Source organism: Palaemon carinicauda, chromosome 16, assembly GCF_036898095.1.
Source record: "Palaemon carinicauda isolate YSFRI2023 chromosome 16, ASM3689809v2, whole genome shotgun sequence".
In the NCBI taxonomy this organism is placed as follows: domain Eukaryota; kingdom Metazoa; phylum Arthropoda; class Malacostraca; order Decapoda; family Palaemonidae; genus Palaemon; species Palaemon carinicauda.
In genome coordinates this window covers 18,895,203-18,917,702 of record NC_090740.1, presented here as the reverse complement: position 1 = coordinate 18,917,702, position 22,500 = coordinate 18,895,203, and the positions used below count along the sequence as shown (strand labels likewise).

Sequence of the window (22,500 nt, the reverse complement as noted above, 5' to 3'; positions counted from 1 at the left end):
GTTTTGAATAGGTTCCCGAGTTAAGTACCGCAGAGAATTAATAAAATGCAAAAAAAAAAAAAAAAAAAAAAAAAAAAAATCTACATAAAACTGTACATAGCGTGCATTGTTTTGCCAAGGAAACTTTGGACAAAAAGAAGTACACGAACAATAAATGTGAAAATCGTTTCTTTTCATCTTATTTATCGAGGTTCAGGCTTGTAATTAATGAAAGTTTCAACTGTTACTAAATTACTTTTTTCATAATTTATATTCAAAAAACAAAAACCGGTTCCATAAGTTTGGAACAAAAGGAAAGGTCAGAGAGCGAGAGTTAGACAACACTCGCGCATATTATGAACATATATTATGAATATATATAATATTATATATATAATATATATAAGTATATAACATATGTATATATATAAATATATGTATATATACATATATATATATATATATATATATATATATATATATATATATGTCTATATATATATATATATATATATATATATATATATATATATATATATATATATATATATATATATATATATATATATATATGTATATGTATCTATATATAAATATAAATATATATATATACATTGTATATATATATATATATATGTATATATATCTATATATGAATATAAATATATATATACATTATATGTATATATATATATATATATATATATATATATATATATATATATATATATATATATATATAAATATATACACAAACACAAGCTAAACTAGTTCATGTGTATTCTACGTAAAAGCAATGATTCCTTGAGCCACTGAATGTTGTTATTCTAAATACAGTACTTTTAAAGATTATTATAAATCATATTTTGCCCTTATAATTATTCATATTAAAAAACGGGTATTGATATATCTATACTGAAATCTAAAATAAATCTAAACTCAAAGGATGAAAAAACATGAGCAATCAAGTGACGTTCGAGTAGTTGGCCCTGGCTTAGGATTAGATTTCCTCTCCATTGTGAGTTTATTCATTCTAATTGTCAGGAACATATAACAAACGTATTGCATTTTCAGCCTTTTCTTTCAAGACGTTTTGATTAAATTGTAAAGCGATTATGACTACTAACATGTAATACAAAGAAGATATTATAAAGTTTGAATTACATAACACACTTTTTTCATTTTGTCAATATAACACTTTTATGTTGTCAACATAATGCTTTTATTTTGTCAATATAACACTTTCATTTTGTCGACATAACACCTTTATTTTGTCAACATAACATTTTTATTTTGTCAACATAACTTTTATTTTGTCAACATAATTTTATTTTGTCAACATAATACATAATACTTTTATTTTATCAACATAATACATTAACAACTAAAACATCTCTCGTGGAACTGTTAATCATACGGCATCGAAAAATTATGCACGAAAAGTTTCTGAAAACATTAAAATAACGAATTATAAAATGAAGTGCAAAAATTACACGTAATAAAAAAAATTAATAGAAGACTATCTGCCAAAAAATATCCAGTACTTGATGTGCGCACACACACACACACACACACACACAGCTATATGTAAAGAACAATCCTTCTTGAAGTACAGACAGCAAAATTTAAAGCTTAACAAAGGGAGGATCTACTGCATTGGACAGTAAGAAGAAAGGACCTCAGAAACTGGGGAAAGGCCTAGATTAGGAGGGAACGTGTCTCACGGTCATATGTACTAAGAGGTACATCACGCCTGCCATTAGTTGGGCGAATGCAGCTCATGGGAGAGACCTGCTTCACAGGAACACAAAAGCCACGGTCATAAGTCACACTGTCGGATCGAACCTCCGTCTGGTCTATTAACATTTGTACCAGCCATTGATACTATATAACTACAATGGAGAAGTGTCCTGTGAAATATAACCCCCTGCTTAAGAATCCCGTCAAGATGAATAATTTCCCGTATGCAAATCATGATAGAAATCACAGAGTTCTCGCGCGAATGAATGAACGATGCTTTCTCATAAAAGGAATATTTCATTATAATTTGCATTTTCCCCAGTACAAATTCCTGGGTTATAAATAACCACGCTAGTCACACCTACATGTTGGCATGAAATCCATATGAGAAGAAAATATAAGCCTTTATCCTGTAATTTATATTTAGTGTGAACAAAAAGACACTAAAATATAAGAGTGGTAATAAAAAAATACGCATCTTCAATGAAAACCAAAGGAGGCAAAACGAATATAAAATGAAAACGACGTTTCACCACACCACGAGGAAATCCACAAAATACGACTATCCATTTCATAAAAGACTTTTGCCCCTCCGCACAGTTGCTATTTGAGGATTTGAATATATTATTTGTCATAGTTTCTGCCAACATTTCACCTATTTGAATGTTTCAGACCTCTGGTATTCTGAACGAGATAGAAACCTTTGAGTATTTTCGGAGATGAATAACCAGGTATTTTCAGAATGTAAATTTAACATCAACGTACTTTGCAAAAATTAATTTCACACCCAAAGACCCTTCGGAATCCAAAGAGCTCAGCCCTGAATTACTTTAGTAATGCGTGGAAAAAGAATTAAAATATAAAATAATAACACCAACGCAGTGAAAAGTTCTTCGTCGTTTGTATAGCAACTGCACTCCAAAGGTTACGTTATTGCAACAAACATTTCAATACCCAGTGATATGAATGCAACTTGATGTTCAAGCAATGTTTAATAATATAAACGAACTGAAAATTAATGGAAATTGAATTTCAATTAAGCATAACCTCAAGTTTGAGTTACGTGACCAGGAATTGCAGTGGCCTATAGGAAGCGTCCCTGCCTGGGATTCGAGTCCCGCTCAAACTTGATAGTTTCTTTTGTGTTTGTAACCTCACCATCTTTGTGAGCTAAGGATAATGGGTTGGGGGGGGGGGGTTTAATACAGTAAGCCTATCTGCTGAGTCATCAGCAGCCATTGTCTGACCTTCCCTAGTCCTAGCTTGGGCGAATGGGTGGTTTGGTCGATGATCATATGTATATATGATAAGTCTCTAGGGGAATATCCTGCTAGCTGAGGCAATGACACTGTCCCTTGCCTCTGCCATTCATGGGCGGGATTTACGCCTTTAATTAAGCCTTATAGCATAGTTAATAAATCTGGAATAGCTTATTAAGGATCCCTAAAAATAACAGTATTACCTCAGTTAATGACCTTGTATTTGTTTCATAGGCGAGAATAGCAGATAACATTCTTTTAAATTCGAAATATCTATGAGCTCAGATATGCAGATGAGCAGTGTGCTTAAATTCATATCCAGTAATTTTGCAACAAGTTATATTAACATGGATTAGTGTCTTTATTTGCAATGTCCCCATTGGTGATGTAGACGAAAAGTTTTGAAAAGGCAAGAAGATATACTGTATGTCTTTGCTGACACCTTCAAAAATTCTGCTAATGTTCAGGTTCCTTATTGTAACGTCTTACTAAGTTGGCAGGGAGTTATAAAAGTCCTTGTGTAACATTATTTTTCCTCTTAATGTAAGATGCCTTCTGTCTTCCACACATAAATCGGAATGATAGTGAAGACAATGGAGTTCTTGGCAATTTGATGTAAACAGATTTAGGAGAAATCCCCCCAGTCACTGAGCTCTACTGCAATTTAGTAGATAGGACAAGTCTCTCTCTCTCTCTCTCTCTCTCTCTCTCTCTCTCTCTCTCTCTCTCTCTCTCTCACACACACACATTCCTACCCTGCCCACACACACACACACACACACACACAAACCATGTCTCTTGTACATAAATCCATAAATCACACACAAGAGAAATGGATAAGGGGAAGATGTCCACCCAAATTATATCAAGAAGGGGGAGGGAGATGTCTAACCTGTGTAAATCGACAAAGGGTAAATGTCTGAAAACACCCATAAGATTTTGTAGGGGTAATTATTCTCCCTCTCGTATTTTGGCAATACGGGCGAGAATTGTCCGGATACCAGCTTCTTTTGTGTACCCTTTTGAACTTACAATTGAATCTGTTTACAGTTCTGATGATATTTCGTTATTCTTGGTCAGATTTTGTCTTTATCAACATCTGTATTTAGTCGAGCAGGATTAAATGATATTGAGAGCACAATAATCGAGCAAAACAGCGGTTCACATTTAGGAACTATATCAGTTTTGACTTACTTAATTTTCTTAGTCTCATGCTGATAAAGACAGCATTTGTTCCCAGGTAGTTTCTGACTACTAAAGCATTAGCTTACCTAGTTCACCTAAGCCCTGAGGGGATGAAAATCTTGTGAGATCTATAAACCATTCAGAAAACTGAAAACATATTTAACCCTTGCCTGAACTCCACATGCTGATTCATTCAGTCAATTCAACTCATTCAGGGAAAATTACATATCATTTGGGATGCAAATTCAAGTTGCAAACAATAAACCCCTTTCTGGGTATAATGGTAATAAATTCTCACAGATGTACCCTGGTACGCAGATATAATTCTGACATTCACCTTGATTTAGTCAAGTCACTCAAATTACCCAAATTTTCAGGACTGTATTAGTTTACGCGGTTTATGTTGGATTAAATTTGATTATAAATCCGAGTCCCTTGTTAGGCTGGGAGGAACGTAGAGAGTAGAGGGCCCCTTTTTTGTTTTGTTTCATTTGTTGATATCGGCTACCCCCCAAAATTGGGGGAAGTGCCTTGGTATATGTATGTATGTATGTGAAAATCCGACACTTCAACTATTATTCTTGTCTAATTTTACATGTCAGCCAAAATGGTTTGGAAGGTTGTTACCACTCTTATGTATTTGTGAGGCATTGGCGAAAGGCAAGATAGTACTGAAGACTATTCTTGGGTATAGTTCATCCAAAGGCCGTAGATGTCGGTACAAACGAAGGTACTTATCTAATATCAAATATCTCACATTCTTTTTTTATGGTATATTTGATATATCATCAAAACCACAGTAGGTAGATAACAATATCAAATGTCAGAAATCTTAACCGAGACAGTATCATTCTTAAGATATTTTGGGAACGCAAATGTCATCAGCAGAGCCTTAAAATTAATGAATGAGATTAACTGGACAATTAAATCAGTTTTGGTTGTGAAATATAAAACTTTGTAAAACTGTATTTTTTTCGAGTGACTGGACATATTTCCTTTTGCAACCATCCTTAATTTTCGCTCATGCAAATTTTCATAATTACTGTATATTGAAAATGAAATCATTCAAAAAAAATAAAAAAGAAAAAAGAAAAAAAAAAACACCACCTTTCCTTAGCTCCTCTATAAGAAAAATCGTTAGCATTTGCACTGTCCCACTTGGCACAAAACAGATGGTTGCCTCAAAAAGAATTCTCAGTTTCTAGAAAATAACACTTTTTCTAATAATTCCAGTGTTTCCAACAACTCCTTTTGTGCACTTAAAAAAAAATTATTTGACAATGACACTTAAAAACATGTTACATAACGATGCACACTTACATGCTTTTAAAGTAGCATCCTGGTAGTCACCTTTATGTTTAGATTAAAAAATAACGTTTCATACTGAGATACTACGAGATGAGTCTTGTTTATGCATCGTGATAAATTTCCAACAACAGATAATACCAAAGTATCAAAAAGCAGAGAAAATCCAAAACTAAATGATGCGTAATTACTGGAGACTGATAGCATGCACACACTGTAAACTTAAAACATAAATGTATGTCTGAATACACGAGTCACACACGACTGCACATACATAAACCAATGTTGGTGTACTCACCGCCTGATTTTGGAGGATGACGTGAACCCGCCCCACCTCGAACTTCATCTCTTGATCGTTGTAATTAGTGTACATGGGAGCGCCCACCACGATGTCATCTAGGCCGTCGTTGTTGAAGTCCACAACGGCTAGGCAGTAGCCGAAGTACGATCCCAACTGGTAACCAGTTATGTTCTGTATTGGGACTAAGTTGTAGGTGTACAGTGCGATCTGTAGGAATAGAGCTATAGGTTACTTTCCATTCTGGACTTCATGGAATCTAAAACTACACAAAGATTCTAAGATAATCAAATGTACTGAGATGTAGAATGTGAAAATAAACAGAATATCAGAGACATTTACATCGTTTAATGTTTACGTGAAGGAAAACGGTAAAGTGTCTTTCATTTCCTATGGAAGAAGAATTTGGACAGAAAGAAAGTGAATAGGAAGTTAGTCATTGTCTGACGTCATCTGTGGTTTTTCTTATTGATAACCTTGTCAAGGCAAGAATAGTTATTTTCCAAGGAAGAATCATCGGTTCTTTGAAAGAGTAAACGCAATTTGCGAGTTTCCCAATGTCATTAAATATCTTAAACATATTTTTATCATTTTTATTGTGATCTCAGATCGAACCATTCAAGATTCATTATATGAAAATGACCGAGCAGCAAATATTGCCTCGAATTTAAGTTCTTATTTCGAGTTTCGTCGGACCAAATGGAATGCAAGTCAGAAACTCTCATACGACCAGATGTCACACTAAAATAAAAAACAAAGCGAAAACTGAATTTATGAGTTCATTGTTGTCGATTTTCTTCTTGTGCACACAAAGAACAGTGAAAAGAGAAAATGATTATAACGAAATATATGTATATATTTCATTTATTTTAATTGAAACATAAAATTTTAAGAACCAATTCGAAAAGGATGACTTCTAGAATGTTGTGAAAGAAATGGCAACCCTTGAAATTAACTGCATAACTAAATAAAACGGGATAGATGATATTGTCTGGAATGATCTGAATACAAACCATGTTCAGAATCATGGAAAATCTGATGCACAATGAGCTAATTAGCTGAGGGTGCCAGATATGAATAATCCAGATCAAGGATGAGGAATTCAATGGACCTCAAGTTTCTGCCTGGCAACTTGAGATCCGAGTTACCAGCTGAAGACCAGATCGGAGAAATGATATTAAAAAAATGGCAGAATAAAATAATCAAAACATTTACTCAATGAAGAAAACTTCTAAATTTGTTAATTATTTTTCAATACAACAATATTCCTGTTTTTTCCGGTATAATAAAGGTTGCAATTCTCTCATTTTACAAAATATACAACTGTGTTTTGTTCCTCAACTTTCTCGACGGTCTTATTCTTACATATATTACTGCCAATAATGTTGAAAAAGAGAACGAACTCAAAATATATCATTGATGAAAAAGGTAAAACAGAAAGTAAAATTTCAGCAACAAGATCACCAAACATGCAAATTCTGGATCGTTCTTTTGGACTCTACAACCTGAGCAAGACTTAAAACACTCTTGACTTCACTGAAATCGATTAAGTATGTTTTCCCAAAGGCTTTTAGACGTGGTAAAAATACCCCTGACATATTAAATCACCCAAATTTCAACTGAATGGATGCTCCAGTGTAATGCTAATGTGATAAGACGATATAAACGGAGAGAGAGAGAGAGAGAGAGAGAGAGAGAGAGAGAGAGAGAGAGAGAGAGAGAGAGAGAGAGAGAGAGAGAGAAACGCGTGAAAAAAAACAAACGGAAAAATTTCTAAATACATATAAAAACAATCACGGTTAAAAATTATTTTTATTTAAAAAAAGTGCTAGATTCCTATGGGATGATATTTAGTTATCTATTGTGACTGTTGTGGAGGAGGAATTGATAAAAAGACAGCTCCCAAACAAACTAATTCTATTTAGACACAACATATGTATTTTTTTGCCTCCAAGGGGTCACATACGGGTGACAATTGACTTCAAATTCAACGATTTTATTGTCGATAAGGTTGGCATTGACATACAAATAGATAACATGTTAACGGAACGATAACAGAGTTTATAGAAGATTGTTACCTGTAAAGGATTTTTGACGTGGAGTCCGATGCTGGTTGCAATGTAAAGGAAAACGTAGATAACGCATGATTTATTTGTATGTTTGTTGCTTGCTGTACGTTCATTACACTACAGTATGTCATATGACGCAGTTAAACATGCTTTCTTGACTAATAAACAACCTAATGTAGTGCTTTTCATTCATGGTTGGTAGCATTTCGATATGCCCGAGAGAGAGAGAGAGAGAGAGAGAGAGAGAGAGAGAGAGAGAGAGAGAGAGAGAGAGAGAGAGAGAGAGAGAGAATCCTCCCAAAGATGAACTTCGGCGTCCAGGAGCAAAAGCACCGCATCCCCCCTTTCCCCCCCCCCAAAAAAAAAAGAACGTCCTAATGAAAAGGCAGTTGTTACAACAAAGAAAACTGCGACCATCGTTTCCTCTGTTACACGACTCAAAGAAAAAGAAAGACATAATAAAAATAGAAGCCAAAAAATATTACCCTGGAACTTCTCCTTTTTTTTTTTCGAAGCGCACAGCTTAAACCTGACCAATTCATGGCTCCTTTAATAATAATGGTCAGCCCCATTCCAGAAGCCAAGCAGTCATTACGGAACAAATTCCTCTTACCTGAAGTCATCCCGTGGAAGAAAAAGAAATACTGAGAGAATATTTCAATGGCATAATATTGTAAGGGATTCTGTTAGGTTCGTAATGTCTGTTAGCCTGAGCTCTTTCGAGATTATATTCTATGCTAAGTTTTAACTTTATAACTAGAAGCATGTATAAATTAAGGACGTCAGTTAGAACATAAAAGACAAAACTATGAGTAAAACTGTTGTTATGTCTTCTATCATATTCACCGCAAGAGAAAGCTTATGAAAGAAAAACCTGATTTGTTTCCCAGGAATTCATAAAAAAAACACCTTTCAAGAAATATACAGCTTCGCTTTTTGTTCTCATTTTTTCAAGTTAACTACAGAAACGGTTCAGCTATCCATCCATAAAATAAATAATTTGTGTTTATACTTAAAAAATCTATCATAATAATCTAATTGCTCTTTTATTTTAAAGTTTTCTTTAACTGTAGAATTAAAAAAGATCTGCGAGTAGCATATTATTCGCCTGATAAAAAAGAACACGACAAAGACTTGTACCCAACCTACTGAGAACCCGTTGGTTCAACTTCACACCACATTGTTGTGGGGCCAGATGCGGCCCACGAAGAGGTTGACCTGGGGTCAGGAGGTCACAGGGGATCCTGTATGAAGAAATTGTTTATAATATAATAAACATCTGACGTTGAAGTCTGCAAGAAGTTGACTGAGAATCGTGACAGAAAGATGTTAGAATTTTATATTTTTGATGAGAGAGAGAGAGAGAGAGAGAGAGAGAGAGAGAGAGAGAGAGAGAGAGAGAGAGAGAGAGAGAGAGAGAGAGAGATTCGTATAGCCCAGTTTCATTACACTGCTTAGCAAATTTCGAAAATTCGGCTTGACCACTTCAGTGGTGTCACTAGCCGAATTCTACTTCTAAATAATATTAATGACAAAAAACCTGGTTGGCATGTCGTTAAAAGCTCGAGTTAAATTTGTTTAAAAAGGTTCCTCCATTCCAAACCATTTTGACAAGGTCTTCAAGTTGTACCAAGTATCATTTGTATTTACGTATGTCAAAAAAGGGGGAACCTTGGGGACAATTTCCGAAACGATATAGGGAAACATGGAGTAAGAAAATCACGCCAGAAACATTATCACAGCTTTGGCACGATATTTGTGCAACGTATAAAAAAATATGCTGTTATGTATAGATACTTTTATTTACATTATTTCATTTATCGACATTTTTCTCTCTGACGTGAGTCCTGAGCGATATATTTTTGATAAAAGGACGGCATGATCGGAGAAGGTAGAAGGTGCAAAATTAATAATATTTGGTACCCTATTATGAAGAGAGTAAAGCATATTGCACTTTTCCCTAATTTTTCTCCTTATACAACTCCCTGTTGACTGTCCTAAAGGGGAAACAACAACATTCCAGTGAGTTCAAGGATAAAGAAGATTTTTGATGAAATATACGTTTTGTAACTAATAAAAAACTCCACTGTTAAGTAAGGAGGATAACCTTCTAATTGTTTGACCTATTCTACTCAAAATGACCAGTCCTATTACTGACGGTTTCGTGATGCACAAAACGCCATCTGTCATCTCCTGCGCTTTCCATTATGCTACTCTCATGGAAGGGTTTCTACCAGTTACTTTGCCTCTTTTTAGAACTCGTCTTAATGGATAACCTAGAGAACCGGCTCTTAAATATAGAAAGCTTGACTGACTCTAAAATATCGTTAATTCAACAATGTTTTCTAAAAAATTAGTCTTTAGAGGCGCATGCAATATGCTTTATTCTTGCTCTTTAATTACTCGTTTACCCATCATGTAACATAATAAATATTAGTCTAAGTCGCCTCAGAAAGAATATTCAGGACATGGTTGGTCGCAACTTAGAACCTGTGTTACTCAAATCATCTAAAGAATATGCCGAAAGTAACTAAACCCGAAGAGTTATTGATGGGGAGCAATGTAAATGAAGATGTGAATTGCTCATTTGAATTAATATTTGAAGCATGAGCCCCAAACTCAAGGTTCACCCAGCAATTTCTGAAGCCTATTTTTTTTTTTGTACTTTATTGCTGCAGTAATGTCTTGATTCCTTTCCTACAGCAGTAATTCGGTTATACTGTTTGTTTTGAGGACTAACATAAAGCTATCCCACATCCATAACGAATATCGAGCTCGTTCGAAGACCTTTGGCCGGTTCAAGGACGACCTATCATCGTCCTTAAAGGATGAAAAGGGAACATGCGCCTCCTGACTGAGGCGTGTCATTTTGGATAAGTCGACTGATGATAATGAGACCGATCTTTAATAGTTTAAAAAGGTCGCTTATAAATGGCAAAGGCAAGGGAGAGTGACACTGCTCTAGAGACTGACCATTATTCATATGATCAGCACCCACGTGGCCCCTTCCAGGCTAGAACCAGAGAGAGCCACGTACTGGCTGCTGATGACTCAGCTTCCCAAAATCTCCAATCTCTAGCTCACTAGGATGGTGAGGTTGCAGACACTACAAGAAAATATCGAGTTTGAGTGGGACTCCGTCTCCCGCCCAGCAGATCGCCAATAGACCACCTTCCTCTGCTTCTTCTTCGTCTGTCGACATTATCCTTCTCTTTAAAATACATTATCTGCTGACTGCTCCAGTCGCTAAAGAGGCAGCTCCCAGGGAAAAGAAGCCAAACGGGTGAAAGGGGGCTCGGTTAAAAAGGTAATAGTAAAGGTGTCTTGTTTCAGTTCCAGTTTCATCAGAATAGACACTCACCAAAACGTCAGCCGGGGCAAGCCCAACCACAGCTGTGGCATCCCTATTAAACATCTTAAACTTACGGTCCCGGGCTAGGATCGATCTGCTGCCATGCAAATGCTAAGCCAACACGTTACCACTGTACTAGCCAGGAAGCAACTCTAGTGATCTCTTTTTGATAGAAATCCCGTTTGTATTTTGATAAAAACTTATAAAAGATTTAATGGATAACGGATAATTTGATTTAAAATGTTTGATCATTTACCAGTAGTGTGATTTAAAGCCTGCACATTAACGAAAATAAGGAGGATCATTCGATGCAAGATAAACAAATTTATTTCCTGAATAAAATAGTTGGATGAAAATATTAAAATTACAATATTTTGGAAAAGTTCCAATTCACATAATAGAAAATTATATCTCCTTTATTTGGTGTGTAACGAATCAAATATTTGTACGTCTTTTTTTGCAGGTTGCAGATCAATTCGATCTCCAAACGGGCATGCAAATAATCTTAATGCCAGACGAAAACACAAACATGAATCCTTTACAGGGAAGTCATCATAGGCGTTTAAATTCTTGTGGAAATATGTAGATGCAAATTAAAAAATATGACATCTTGCTCCTGCTTGGAGGAACTGTGAACAAAGAATGCCATGACGAAAAGGAAATCTTCAGCAATTCCCTCTCTAAGTGTAATTGAATGCTGGTTAAAGTCAGTCAGTAAAAGCTCGAGAGAATTAAAACAATATTTTATTTATAGAAAAAACTATTAGAGCAACCATGACATCAAAATTCAGTTATTAGTAAGGAGGGAAAGTCATTTCTTTATTATTTTTCTGCAATTATATCAAATCAGCTTCTTAGCAACAGAGAAAAGATCTTTGTGGTCCTGTTCCTCACTCAAATGTAGAACCATGAAAATACAAATATACAAAATTTTACTATATATATATATATATATATATATATATATATATATATATATATATATATATGTGTGTGTGTGTGTGTGTGTGTGTGTGTGTGTGTGTGTGTGTATATGTATGTACTGTATATATATACATACATATATGATGAAATGGAAGCAAATAAAGAAGAAAATAACAGTAATTTAACATAATTTGTATTAGCATCAGCGCAAGAGATAGGAGGAAATTTTCTTAAACAAGATCTAGGAAAACAATCAGAAAAAAACCAAAAGCTAAAATAAATCCAAGAGATGAAATAAAATCCGCAGAATTATCAAAATCCATAAACAAACTAATAACGCAAGACATTTGTAAACTTAATCAGACTTAAAGAAGGAACACTAAAGAAAGGAAGAAACACCAAGTTGATGAAAACTAGACTTGGAACAGGGCGCCAACAGATATTTGTTTTAAAGGATGAAAATGGAAATGTTATTAACTAAAGAGATGGAGTGATAAAATTGGTGAGGATTGCTATAGAGTACAATGCTATACAATAGAGATATGAGATATAAATTTGCCAATAAAAATAATGAAACACCTGAGCCGGTACCAAAAGTAACAGTAGAAGATATAAAGAAAGCATTAAAAGGCATGAAAGAGACAAAAGCACCAGGAGAAGATGGCCTAACCATTGATTTAATGATAAATGGAAGATATTTCATAAAAGTAACACCAGCTGAACTTTACACAAAATGTCTGCAAGAATGCTCTATTCCTACAGCTACCTTTGTCGTTATACTAATTCACCACAACAGGGACACAAATAACCTAAAATATTACTGCCTAATAAGTTTACTCTTTGAAGAGGATATTCAACAACTGAACATATCCATGTAATTAACCTGCTAACGGAAAGTTCAAGAGTATGACAAACCGCTATGTATGGTGTTTATAGACTATGAGAAAGCTTTTGATTCTATCAAAACTTCAGCAGTAATGAAAGCCCTTCGAAGACAAAGAATAGATGAATCTTATGTCAGAAGACTTAAAGATATCTATACGGGAAGTACATATGTCCTAAAATTACTGTACATACAGTGAGAATATTCTGATTGAGAAAGGAGTTACACAGAGAGACCTTATCTCTCCTAAATTATTCACAGCATGCCGTTTTTGAAAATTTATATTGGGAAAATGAAGGCATTACCATTAATGGGGAATACCTTAACAGCTCAATATCGGCAGATGACATCGTTCTATTTAGTGAATCGTGGGAGGAATTATAAAAGATGATAGAAGATTTGAATATAGAAAGCAGAAATGTAGGAGCGAAAAATGAATATGAGAAAACTAAGATAATGTTAAAATATAGAGATTGTTATTGAATATATGTGTACTTAGGACAGACAGTAAATGTTTCCCCAGGGCATAAGACCAATATTAAAAGAAGAATAAACATGAGATGGAGAGCTTTTGGTAAACAAAATGAGATAATTAAAAGTAAAATGCCACTTTCTCTAAAAAGAAAAGTTTTTAATCAGATAGTCCATTCAGTATTAACTTATGCATCAGAAACTTGGAGCCTTACCAAAGTCTTAGAACATAAGCTAGTTACAGCTCAAAGAGCTTTGGAAAGAATTATGACGGGAATAACACTAAGTGAACGAAAAAGAGCAACATGGATACGAGAGCAAATTAAAGTAAAGGATATTCTAGCAAAATGTAAGAAAAAGAAAAGGACATGGCAGGGCATATAAAGAAAATGACAGACAATAGATGAAAATTAAGACTGGGTCCCTAGAGATTGCAAAGAAGCAGTGAAATGAAGAGAAAACTGTGGATTGACAAGCTAAGAAAATCTGCGATATATATATATATATATATATATATATATACATATATATATATATATATATATATATATATATATATATATATATATACTGTGTGTGTGATGTGTGTGTATGTGTGTGTGTCAATAACGACCTTTCTCTTCGGAGCAAAAAGGGTTATCCTTCCGATATTAGTAACCTGTTGGCTTCAACCTTATTGTCTGCCCAGGTAAAATAGTGCTTTACTTGCCGATCCAAATCAAGGTCTATAGTATAGTATTCTGTAAACTTTGGTTACATAACTAGTAGAATCAGGAATCTAAAACTATTTCAAGAAATCCATTTGTAAATTAGCAATAATAATAATAATAATAATAATAATAATAATAATAATAATAATAATAATAATAACAATAATAATAATAATAATAATAATAATAATAATAATAATAATAATAATAATAATAATAATAATAATGTCTTGCATAAAAATCTAGTTCGTAAGATAATAAAGACTTTGAAAAGGCATATAATACTAGCAAGAGACTGAACTGGCAAAGGAATCGACTAACTTCGGAAAAAAGTTACGTAACAGTTCCCCTTTGTGATGAAAAAGATTAGATAGGACAAAGTGGTTAAAGGAAGACCTGCAGATGGGGATGAGAGTCGACGGGAATTAATGGGGAAGAGGGAGGAATGGCCGGTGCATACACCACCTGTTTGGCAATTAGCAATCCACTGCGGGTAATTTTACGGCACATAACTTTGGCGTCATTAATGTCACTTTGAGAAGATAATACAGGGTGACCTGGTCACACGCAACAAAAGGACTTTCTTTGCCGATGCAGAACAAAGACAAGATATCCAACTAGCCAAATTATATCATCATTTTAGATGGAAGAAAAAAAGTTTCCTAAAAATAATTGTGAAACTTTTAAAAATATATTGGAATAATGTTGAATTCTAACAGAGATTGGAATATATCCAAGCTATTAAAATCAGAGAGGAGTTTACATGGTAATGATTGGATACAGAAATCTTTTAGCAAATCAGATATAAACTATAAAGTGTGCTTCAATGCAGTTCTTTATATATACATAAGGATAATACTGTATAAACATAAAGTGCAAAAATGCATTTTTTTCTATTCATTTAACTCCATCTCCCAATTTAACTAGAAATATTTTCGAGAAATTCAAGTACCATATCTAAACTTCAGAAGGCTTTAGGAATAACCTAAAGCAGGAAATATTAATTGCAGTTATCAATAAAGAAATCACGAACTAGTTATCAAAGATCAAATACAGCGTAGAACAAAACAAGATCCGGAGCAGTATGAAATTCTTTCCAGACCCCAAAAACCCGAGGTCCATGACAGTCAGATCCCCGATCCAGACCCCGGGCAATCAAGAAGGTCTGGGGGAATCTGGCTCTCCCAACTTTGAAGTAATAACTTTTTTATGTAAAGTTGATGGGGGAGGATTTCCAGACACCGGTGTTGGGAAAGGACACGAACACGGGCAGATGCTTAGCCCCGTGTCAAAAAGGTGAGGCAAGGTCACCATGCACCGCTGAAGACGCTCTGTTACCTGTCTGCAATAGTACCCTCCCAAAGAAGTAACACACCCGCCTTCGCCATTATTCTCTTTTCTATTTTCTTTATGGCGCTACACCTCTCTCTCTTCTGATGCCTCGTTAAAATTCTTTTCAAGGCGCCACTTAAAAGGTTTGCGTTTTGTCATTTCACGATATCAACTATTATCTTACACTGGCAATTTCTCTGTATGCAATGAGTAGGCTCATTGTAATCCATAAATTAAGAGAAAATGAGTACAAGTAGTTGTATATGAATGTAATACTTTATTCTTCAATTTCGAAATGAAAAGTTTTTCTGTTTTTGATACTAAAATTTCATAAAATTTAAGTTTATTTAATTTCCTCAGTCAACCAGCTTCTCATTTCTTGACAATTTTGTTACTTAACTTTTGCTTGTTAACTCAAACCTTAGATGGTTGTTGCTTATTTCCCTTTTTCAAAATTAAATCTATAATCAGAACTCAATAAAAATAGCAAAAACAATTAGTAATAATCTCGGCGATAAAACGCTAACATGATATAACTACCAGAAACATTCAGCAACGATTTAAATATCAACATATGCAACGCTAACACATGGACAGTAATGTCTACTTAACGAACAGGAACTAAACTGATGAAATTTTACGAAAATGAAGAACTTATTGACCACAAAAATTTCATCGAGCTCAAAGCTCCATTATTATAATGTAACACGCTATTAAAATCATTTCAATAACTACAAAATTATACTTATTTTAAGAACTACAAAATAATACTTATTTTAAGAACTACAAAATAATACTTATCTTAAGAACTACAAAATTATATAACAATTGTATATGGCATAATGTGAGTAGCCACCTAAAAGATTTGAAATTCCAGATTTATCGTGAGTCATCTCTTGAAAAAAGAATTAAACCCGATAATAAGTCACTGTTAATTTCATAAATTGAGAACTTAATCAAGTGATAGTAAATATCTTTCACATCCATCTAAGCATACCTAAGGTCATTTGGTTCCACAGAACAACAAGATTACCCCCATCTTAACCTTTCCGAGTATAGTATTCATCATTATTCAAATTCTGTCTTAAGTTTCAGTATTCAAATTATGTCTTCATTATTCCTTTCACCTCTTGACCTCTCAAATGGAGGATTAGCCTTCGACATTCATCCAGATAAAATATTATCCTCCTAAAAGACAACATGGCACAAATAGTGAAATTATAACGAAAACAGCCTACACCGCAGAAAGTACATTGTAACTACAAATGAAATATAGGTTTACACATCCAAATTAATTTATTAAGTATATGGAAAACGTCATCAGGCAAAAGAAACGTCAGAGTACGTTCCACAAACTCCACTTATTTGAAAAAGAAAATTGAAAGAGATAAAAACCAGGAAAATCTGCCATATCTGAAGACAGACAGACAGACAGATATGTCAGTTACAGAATGAATTTATGAGAAGTGTGTGTGTACATGTGTATATGTATGTGTGTATATATATATATATATATATATATATATATATATATATATATATATATATATATATATATATATAATATATATATATAGAGAGAGAGAGAGAGAGAGAGAGAGAGAGAGAGAGAGAGAGAGAGAGAGAGAGAGAGAGAGAGAGAGAGAGAGAGATCCAAATCAGACATAGATTAAGTTAAAGCAAAGTAAAATATTCCAGGCATTTATGTCATCATCAATATCTATCCTCTTTAATTTAAGATAAAAAAAATATGAAAGCTCGTTTCTCAGACGTTTAGAAAAAAAATTTCTGGTAAAATAAAGATAAAAGTCCATATCAAAGATTTAAAAATAATGACATATTGAGCAACGGCCATGTGAAACTATATTAAACGGAAAAAATGCCCAGTTATGGAGTTCTAAATATTACATAATACGAGAATGTAATCCAAATTCGACTGTAAAAAAGACATTATCTAATGCGAGTATCTAACCAACTAAAAATATTTTATTTTGCTAAAAAATCGCAAAAAAAGAATTAACTGAATGATGAATTAATCGAAGAAATGTAAATCTGTGATTACCATTCCTCACTGCACAGTGGACGGATATTGACTAACATTTGTAAACAGTGTCGTTAAAATTTGATTGCAGACGATGTACAGTATATTTGCAGTTGACAATCAAATCTGCCTTATCAACTTCTAACTAAGATTGATACGAAGTCTGTCAAATCGTTAAAATTTGATTACAGACGCTGTACAGTATATTTGCAGATGACAATCAAATCTTTCTTATCAACTTCTAACTAAGATTGATATTTAGTCTGTCAAATCGATCTTCATATTCTATTGTAGCAGCGTTTTTCCATCGTTAATGTCAAAGCGGAATCCGATTCGACGAGTTTTTTTTTTTTTTTTTTTTTTTTTTTTTTTTTTTTTTTTTTTTAAATCGGGATTGAGCCACATTCCACATTAACCTCCTTATTACAAACCTTGATCACAAGAGAATCTCGGCTTCGCAAGTGAAAACTTTTTCCTCCTGGTACTTTTCATAACTTGCAAATCTTACGAATACCGTCGAATGAAACTTTTTGCTAACACCTGAAAGGTTTGTATATAATCAAAAGATCTACAAGAGCATCAATCAGTCTCAAGTCAGTCAACTTTATATATAAAAAAAAAAAAAAACCGATTACTTAGTTTTTTAGTCATAAAAGAGGTCAGAAAAAAATGGAATGTCACTTTTCAATGTAAAGCTCCGATGATTTCGAAATAAGATATGAACCTACAGCAGAAACAATGGACAAGAAATATACAGCTTAACAAGTATTTTTTTTTCAGTACAATAAAATATAACATAAGGTAAAAAATCAATAAGAATTGATGCTTAAAAACTTAGGTATACTATATAATAAAAATAAGGTAACTATCAAACTAAAACATCTAAAGCGCATTTAATTCACAGCCAAAAGAAAAGAATACCAGACCAAATCAACTACACAGTAGACTATAAAAGCGAACTAAAAAGCTACAAGAAAAATCAAATGAAAGCAAACAATATTCTAACGAATGGCACAAAAGCACTCTACTTACTAGAAATTTGCCAAAATAAAAACAAAACAGGCAAAGCAAGATAATATAAGAACAAACAACAATAGAGAATAATCATAACATTAAAAATACAATATATATGTAACATAAATTTTAATCAGCAAGCTTCTCTGCTAGAAGATATATTTTCGAGACCACATTCTCGTGTACTTACCCAAATACAGTAAAAAGCATATCAAATTAAATAGTACAGTGATTGCTACAAATAATACAATACCAGGGCAATGATAATAACATTTGTATCATGAGTTTTAGAAAATAAAAATGGAGAGGTGCCATACTGCACAGGCAACTACGAAGAAAGTTATTGGACTTAACTAATCTGAAATATAAATATTTGTTAATACATTACATTTCAATGAGTCATGGCGATTACCTAACAACGTGATGCAGTAACATTCATCAAGCCTTGCATCAACTCAACTTGAAAAGTTTTCCAGAGCACATCATCAAATACTAAAATATAATCCTTCTCAGTGAAGAGATGGCCTCCTAAGCTTTTTTTTTTTTTAGTTAGAAAGTCACTACCTGAAGAGGCGACCTTACCATGAGCTTCATCATATTCAACAGCAAGAGCTCTGGCAAGATTTCCATCTTGCGCCGTTTCATAACATTGACCTGAAGCGTTAGGTTCACTGCCTCTCCTTTACCAAAGTCACTCGCCACTGATATAGCCAGTGACCACAATGGCCTTTTGCCAAAGGAGAACGCAGGGGCAAATAGCCAGGCTTATCAGTACCATTAAACAACATCGAGGGGACAAAGATTACAACACAGATGCCACATTGAGTTACGATGCTGAACAATTTTGGCTGACGCTCTCGGGGTACAAGAGCCATTCAAACACTACCTTTCCAGTTAGATTTCCTTTGGTGTTGGCACCCCGGGGGATCCCTACCACCAGGTCTTGACCGGGCAGGCCATCGAATTCCCCAACGGCCATGGAGTAGGAGCCGTAGGAAGTTTCATCTAGGGAATCCTGCGTCAGGTTCCAGATGTCGACGGCCTTATACCCTTCATGAGCCTTGGGTAGGAAGAGGAACCCCGACTGCTCGAACCATTCTTGCCAAGTGAGGGGCGGATCTTCTTGGTCTTCAACTTCTGTTTTGTTAGCGGCATCGTTCCTTAAGCCTACATACCTTTTCAGAGCCAACTGTCTTAAGCTTAAGGGCTGCGCCTGCTGCTGTCTCTGATTTGGTTGCCCCTGCAGATACTATATCAGCAATCGTTGTATGTTATATGAAATTACTGAACAGTTCAGTGACCTGCCTTACCCTGACATCTGTTTGACTTACGGAAAATACATCTTAATGTTTAAATAAATTACTATTTAAAACCCACAAATAAGTAAAATTTGACATTCGACATAAACATCACTCTTCTTAATATAATATAGTTCACTTACCCAAGTTATTAGAAAACCTACGACTGCCAAAATAAACGCAAATATTAAGTATAATTTGAATGAGAGTCTATAATTTTGACAGAACTGTAAGGCTTTTCTCTGAAGAACCAATAATGAAAAGGTCACTCGAATACTATTGTTAATAGAGATTAAGAAAAAAAAATTGTGTGAAATTGAAATGGTGTGCATACTTTCTCAAAATGTATATACCACCCAGTAAAAATTTACACATGATTAAATGGACATTTAAAAAACTAGCGAGAGAGATAGTACAAATTTTAGTACGTTCTAACTTCATCAGAACCAATAATTCGGATTACATCACCATCTTTTTAAACAGTTGATCTTTTACTCCAAAACCACGACCGATAAAACAGTAAAACCACTAAAATCGTAGGTAAAATACTTCAATAATAATCAATTGTAAACACTGCAAGAGAAGACGATTAGAAAAAAAAAATCATTAATATAAAGAACCTTGAAGATTCTTTTGATAGTACGACCAACGAACTATTTATAAATTAAAAGCTGAAATACTTTTCAAGATTTGCTTTTTGAATCATCGGTATTTCTAATAATTCTTGACTTTCCCGCCTTAATTAATCCATTCGAGTACAATAACGATTTTCCTTAGGTCGATACCCTTACATAGTAACATGCTATAATACTGTATGATTATATATATATATATATATATATATATATATATATATATATATATATATGTATATATATATATATATATATATATATATATACACACACACACATATATATAATATATGTATATACATATATACATATATATATATATATATATATATATATATATATTTATATATATATACACAGTATATACACACACACATATATATATATATGTATATATATATATATATATATATATATATATATATATATATATATATATGTATATACATATATACATATATATATGTATATATATATATAATATAGATAGATATATATATATATACATATATATAATATATGTATATATAGGAAGCATACCACCCATGAAATATCCATTGCAAATATTTACATAAATATTGAAATTTAACTGAATGAATGTTTCATTCCCCAAAATCATTTATAAACATTCATATCACCATCACTATTATTCTCAAATTCTAACGAGTAAGTATAACTGAAGTAATTAACGCACAATGTAAAGTATTGACAGTTTAAGACTCATCTTTTTTGCAAGACTTCCTCATAAGTTATCTTAATTTCGACGAAGATGATATTTAGTCGAGATCCTTCAGTATTCAATTGTAACCACCAATATGCTTAGTAAATACATAATTCACGCTCCGGACAACATTCCTTTCTTGTTGTTAAATTGAATTAAGCGTCCATCCATCAATTGTTGTTTTATGCGTGGTTGACTCCAGTGAGAGGGAACCCATAAATGTCCTGATTAAGTACAGGGCGTCACGGTTGACTTCCTCTCGGCTTCCCTAGCTCCACGGGTATCACACATGCAGTGGACATACACTCGTCAAGTAATGATTTAGTCAGTCACTCAATCAATAACTTTATCCAAATTAGTACACACTTAAGTAAACATCAAAACAAATATGTTTGGTTCTTGTATGAATGCATCTATGTATAAATGACTGTGAAAATTAAAGAAATAAGACACCTAAAACAAATGAATGAACAATTATTGGGTGGCCATTTGACATGCTTGGTAGTGTGGTTATATTAAATCCAATTAATTTAATGGAATGTGAGGAATCTTAGAGTAGGTATCGCGCTGAAACCTAATTTATTTCAGTAAGAAGAATTATTCTTGTTCCTTTAGAACAAGAATTTGGCAACAAGTTCATTACAACATTGCGCTTTATTTCTTAATTATTCTAGCTTTTATATATATATATATATATATATATATATATATATATATATATATATATATATATAGATATATATATATATATATATATATATATATATATATATATATATATATATATATATATATATAGATATATATATATATATATATATATATATATATATATATATATATATATATATATATATATATATTATAATTAACAGTAATGTTGAAGAAATGCCACTCTCGCAAAACTATAAAGACCTAAAGGGATTAGAGATTTAAGGAAAACCTCACATTCGTATCTTTATACCTTATTTTTTATTATTTCCTAATGAATTTTCTTCCATAGTTTTTACAGTGAACAAAATAATTTGGTTTTTATCTTATGCACAACAAAAACCAACGTCGTTGTAACAACCTGCAATAACAAATCTACAACGTAAAACAAATTACAGATTTCCATGACAACGTGACGGTACGCTTTGGGAAAATGCGTTCAAATATTTAATTTTTTTGTGAAATGGGGAAATGCATTCAAATATTCAATTTTTTTGTGAAATGGGAAAATGCGTTCAAATATTTTAATTTTTTGTGAAATGGGAAAATGCGTTCAAATATATAATTTTTTGT

General features: G+C 33.1%; 1 protein-coding gene across 1 annotated transcript in view; it reads right to left on the bottom strand.

Annotated features, from left to right (window-relative positions):
• The window catches only part of LOC137655676 (integrin alpha-PS2-like), a 698,738-nt gene that overhangs the window by 83,394 nt on the left and 592,844 nt on the right, over positions 1 to 22,500 (bottom strand). Inside the window, 2 exon segments of the mRNA XM_068389635.1 lie at positions 5,767 to 5,976; positions 19,449 to 19,802. Of these exon segments, the coding sequence (XP_068245736.1) occupies positions 5,767 to 5,976; positions 19,449 to 19,802 (564 nt within the window).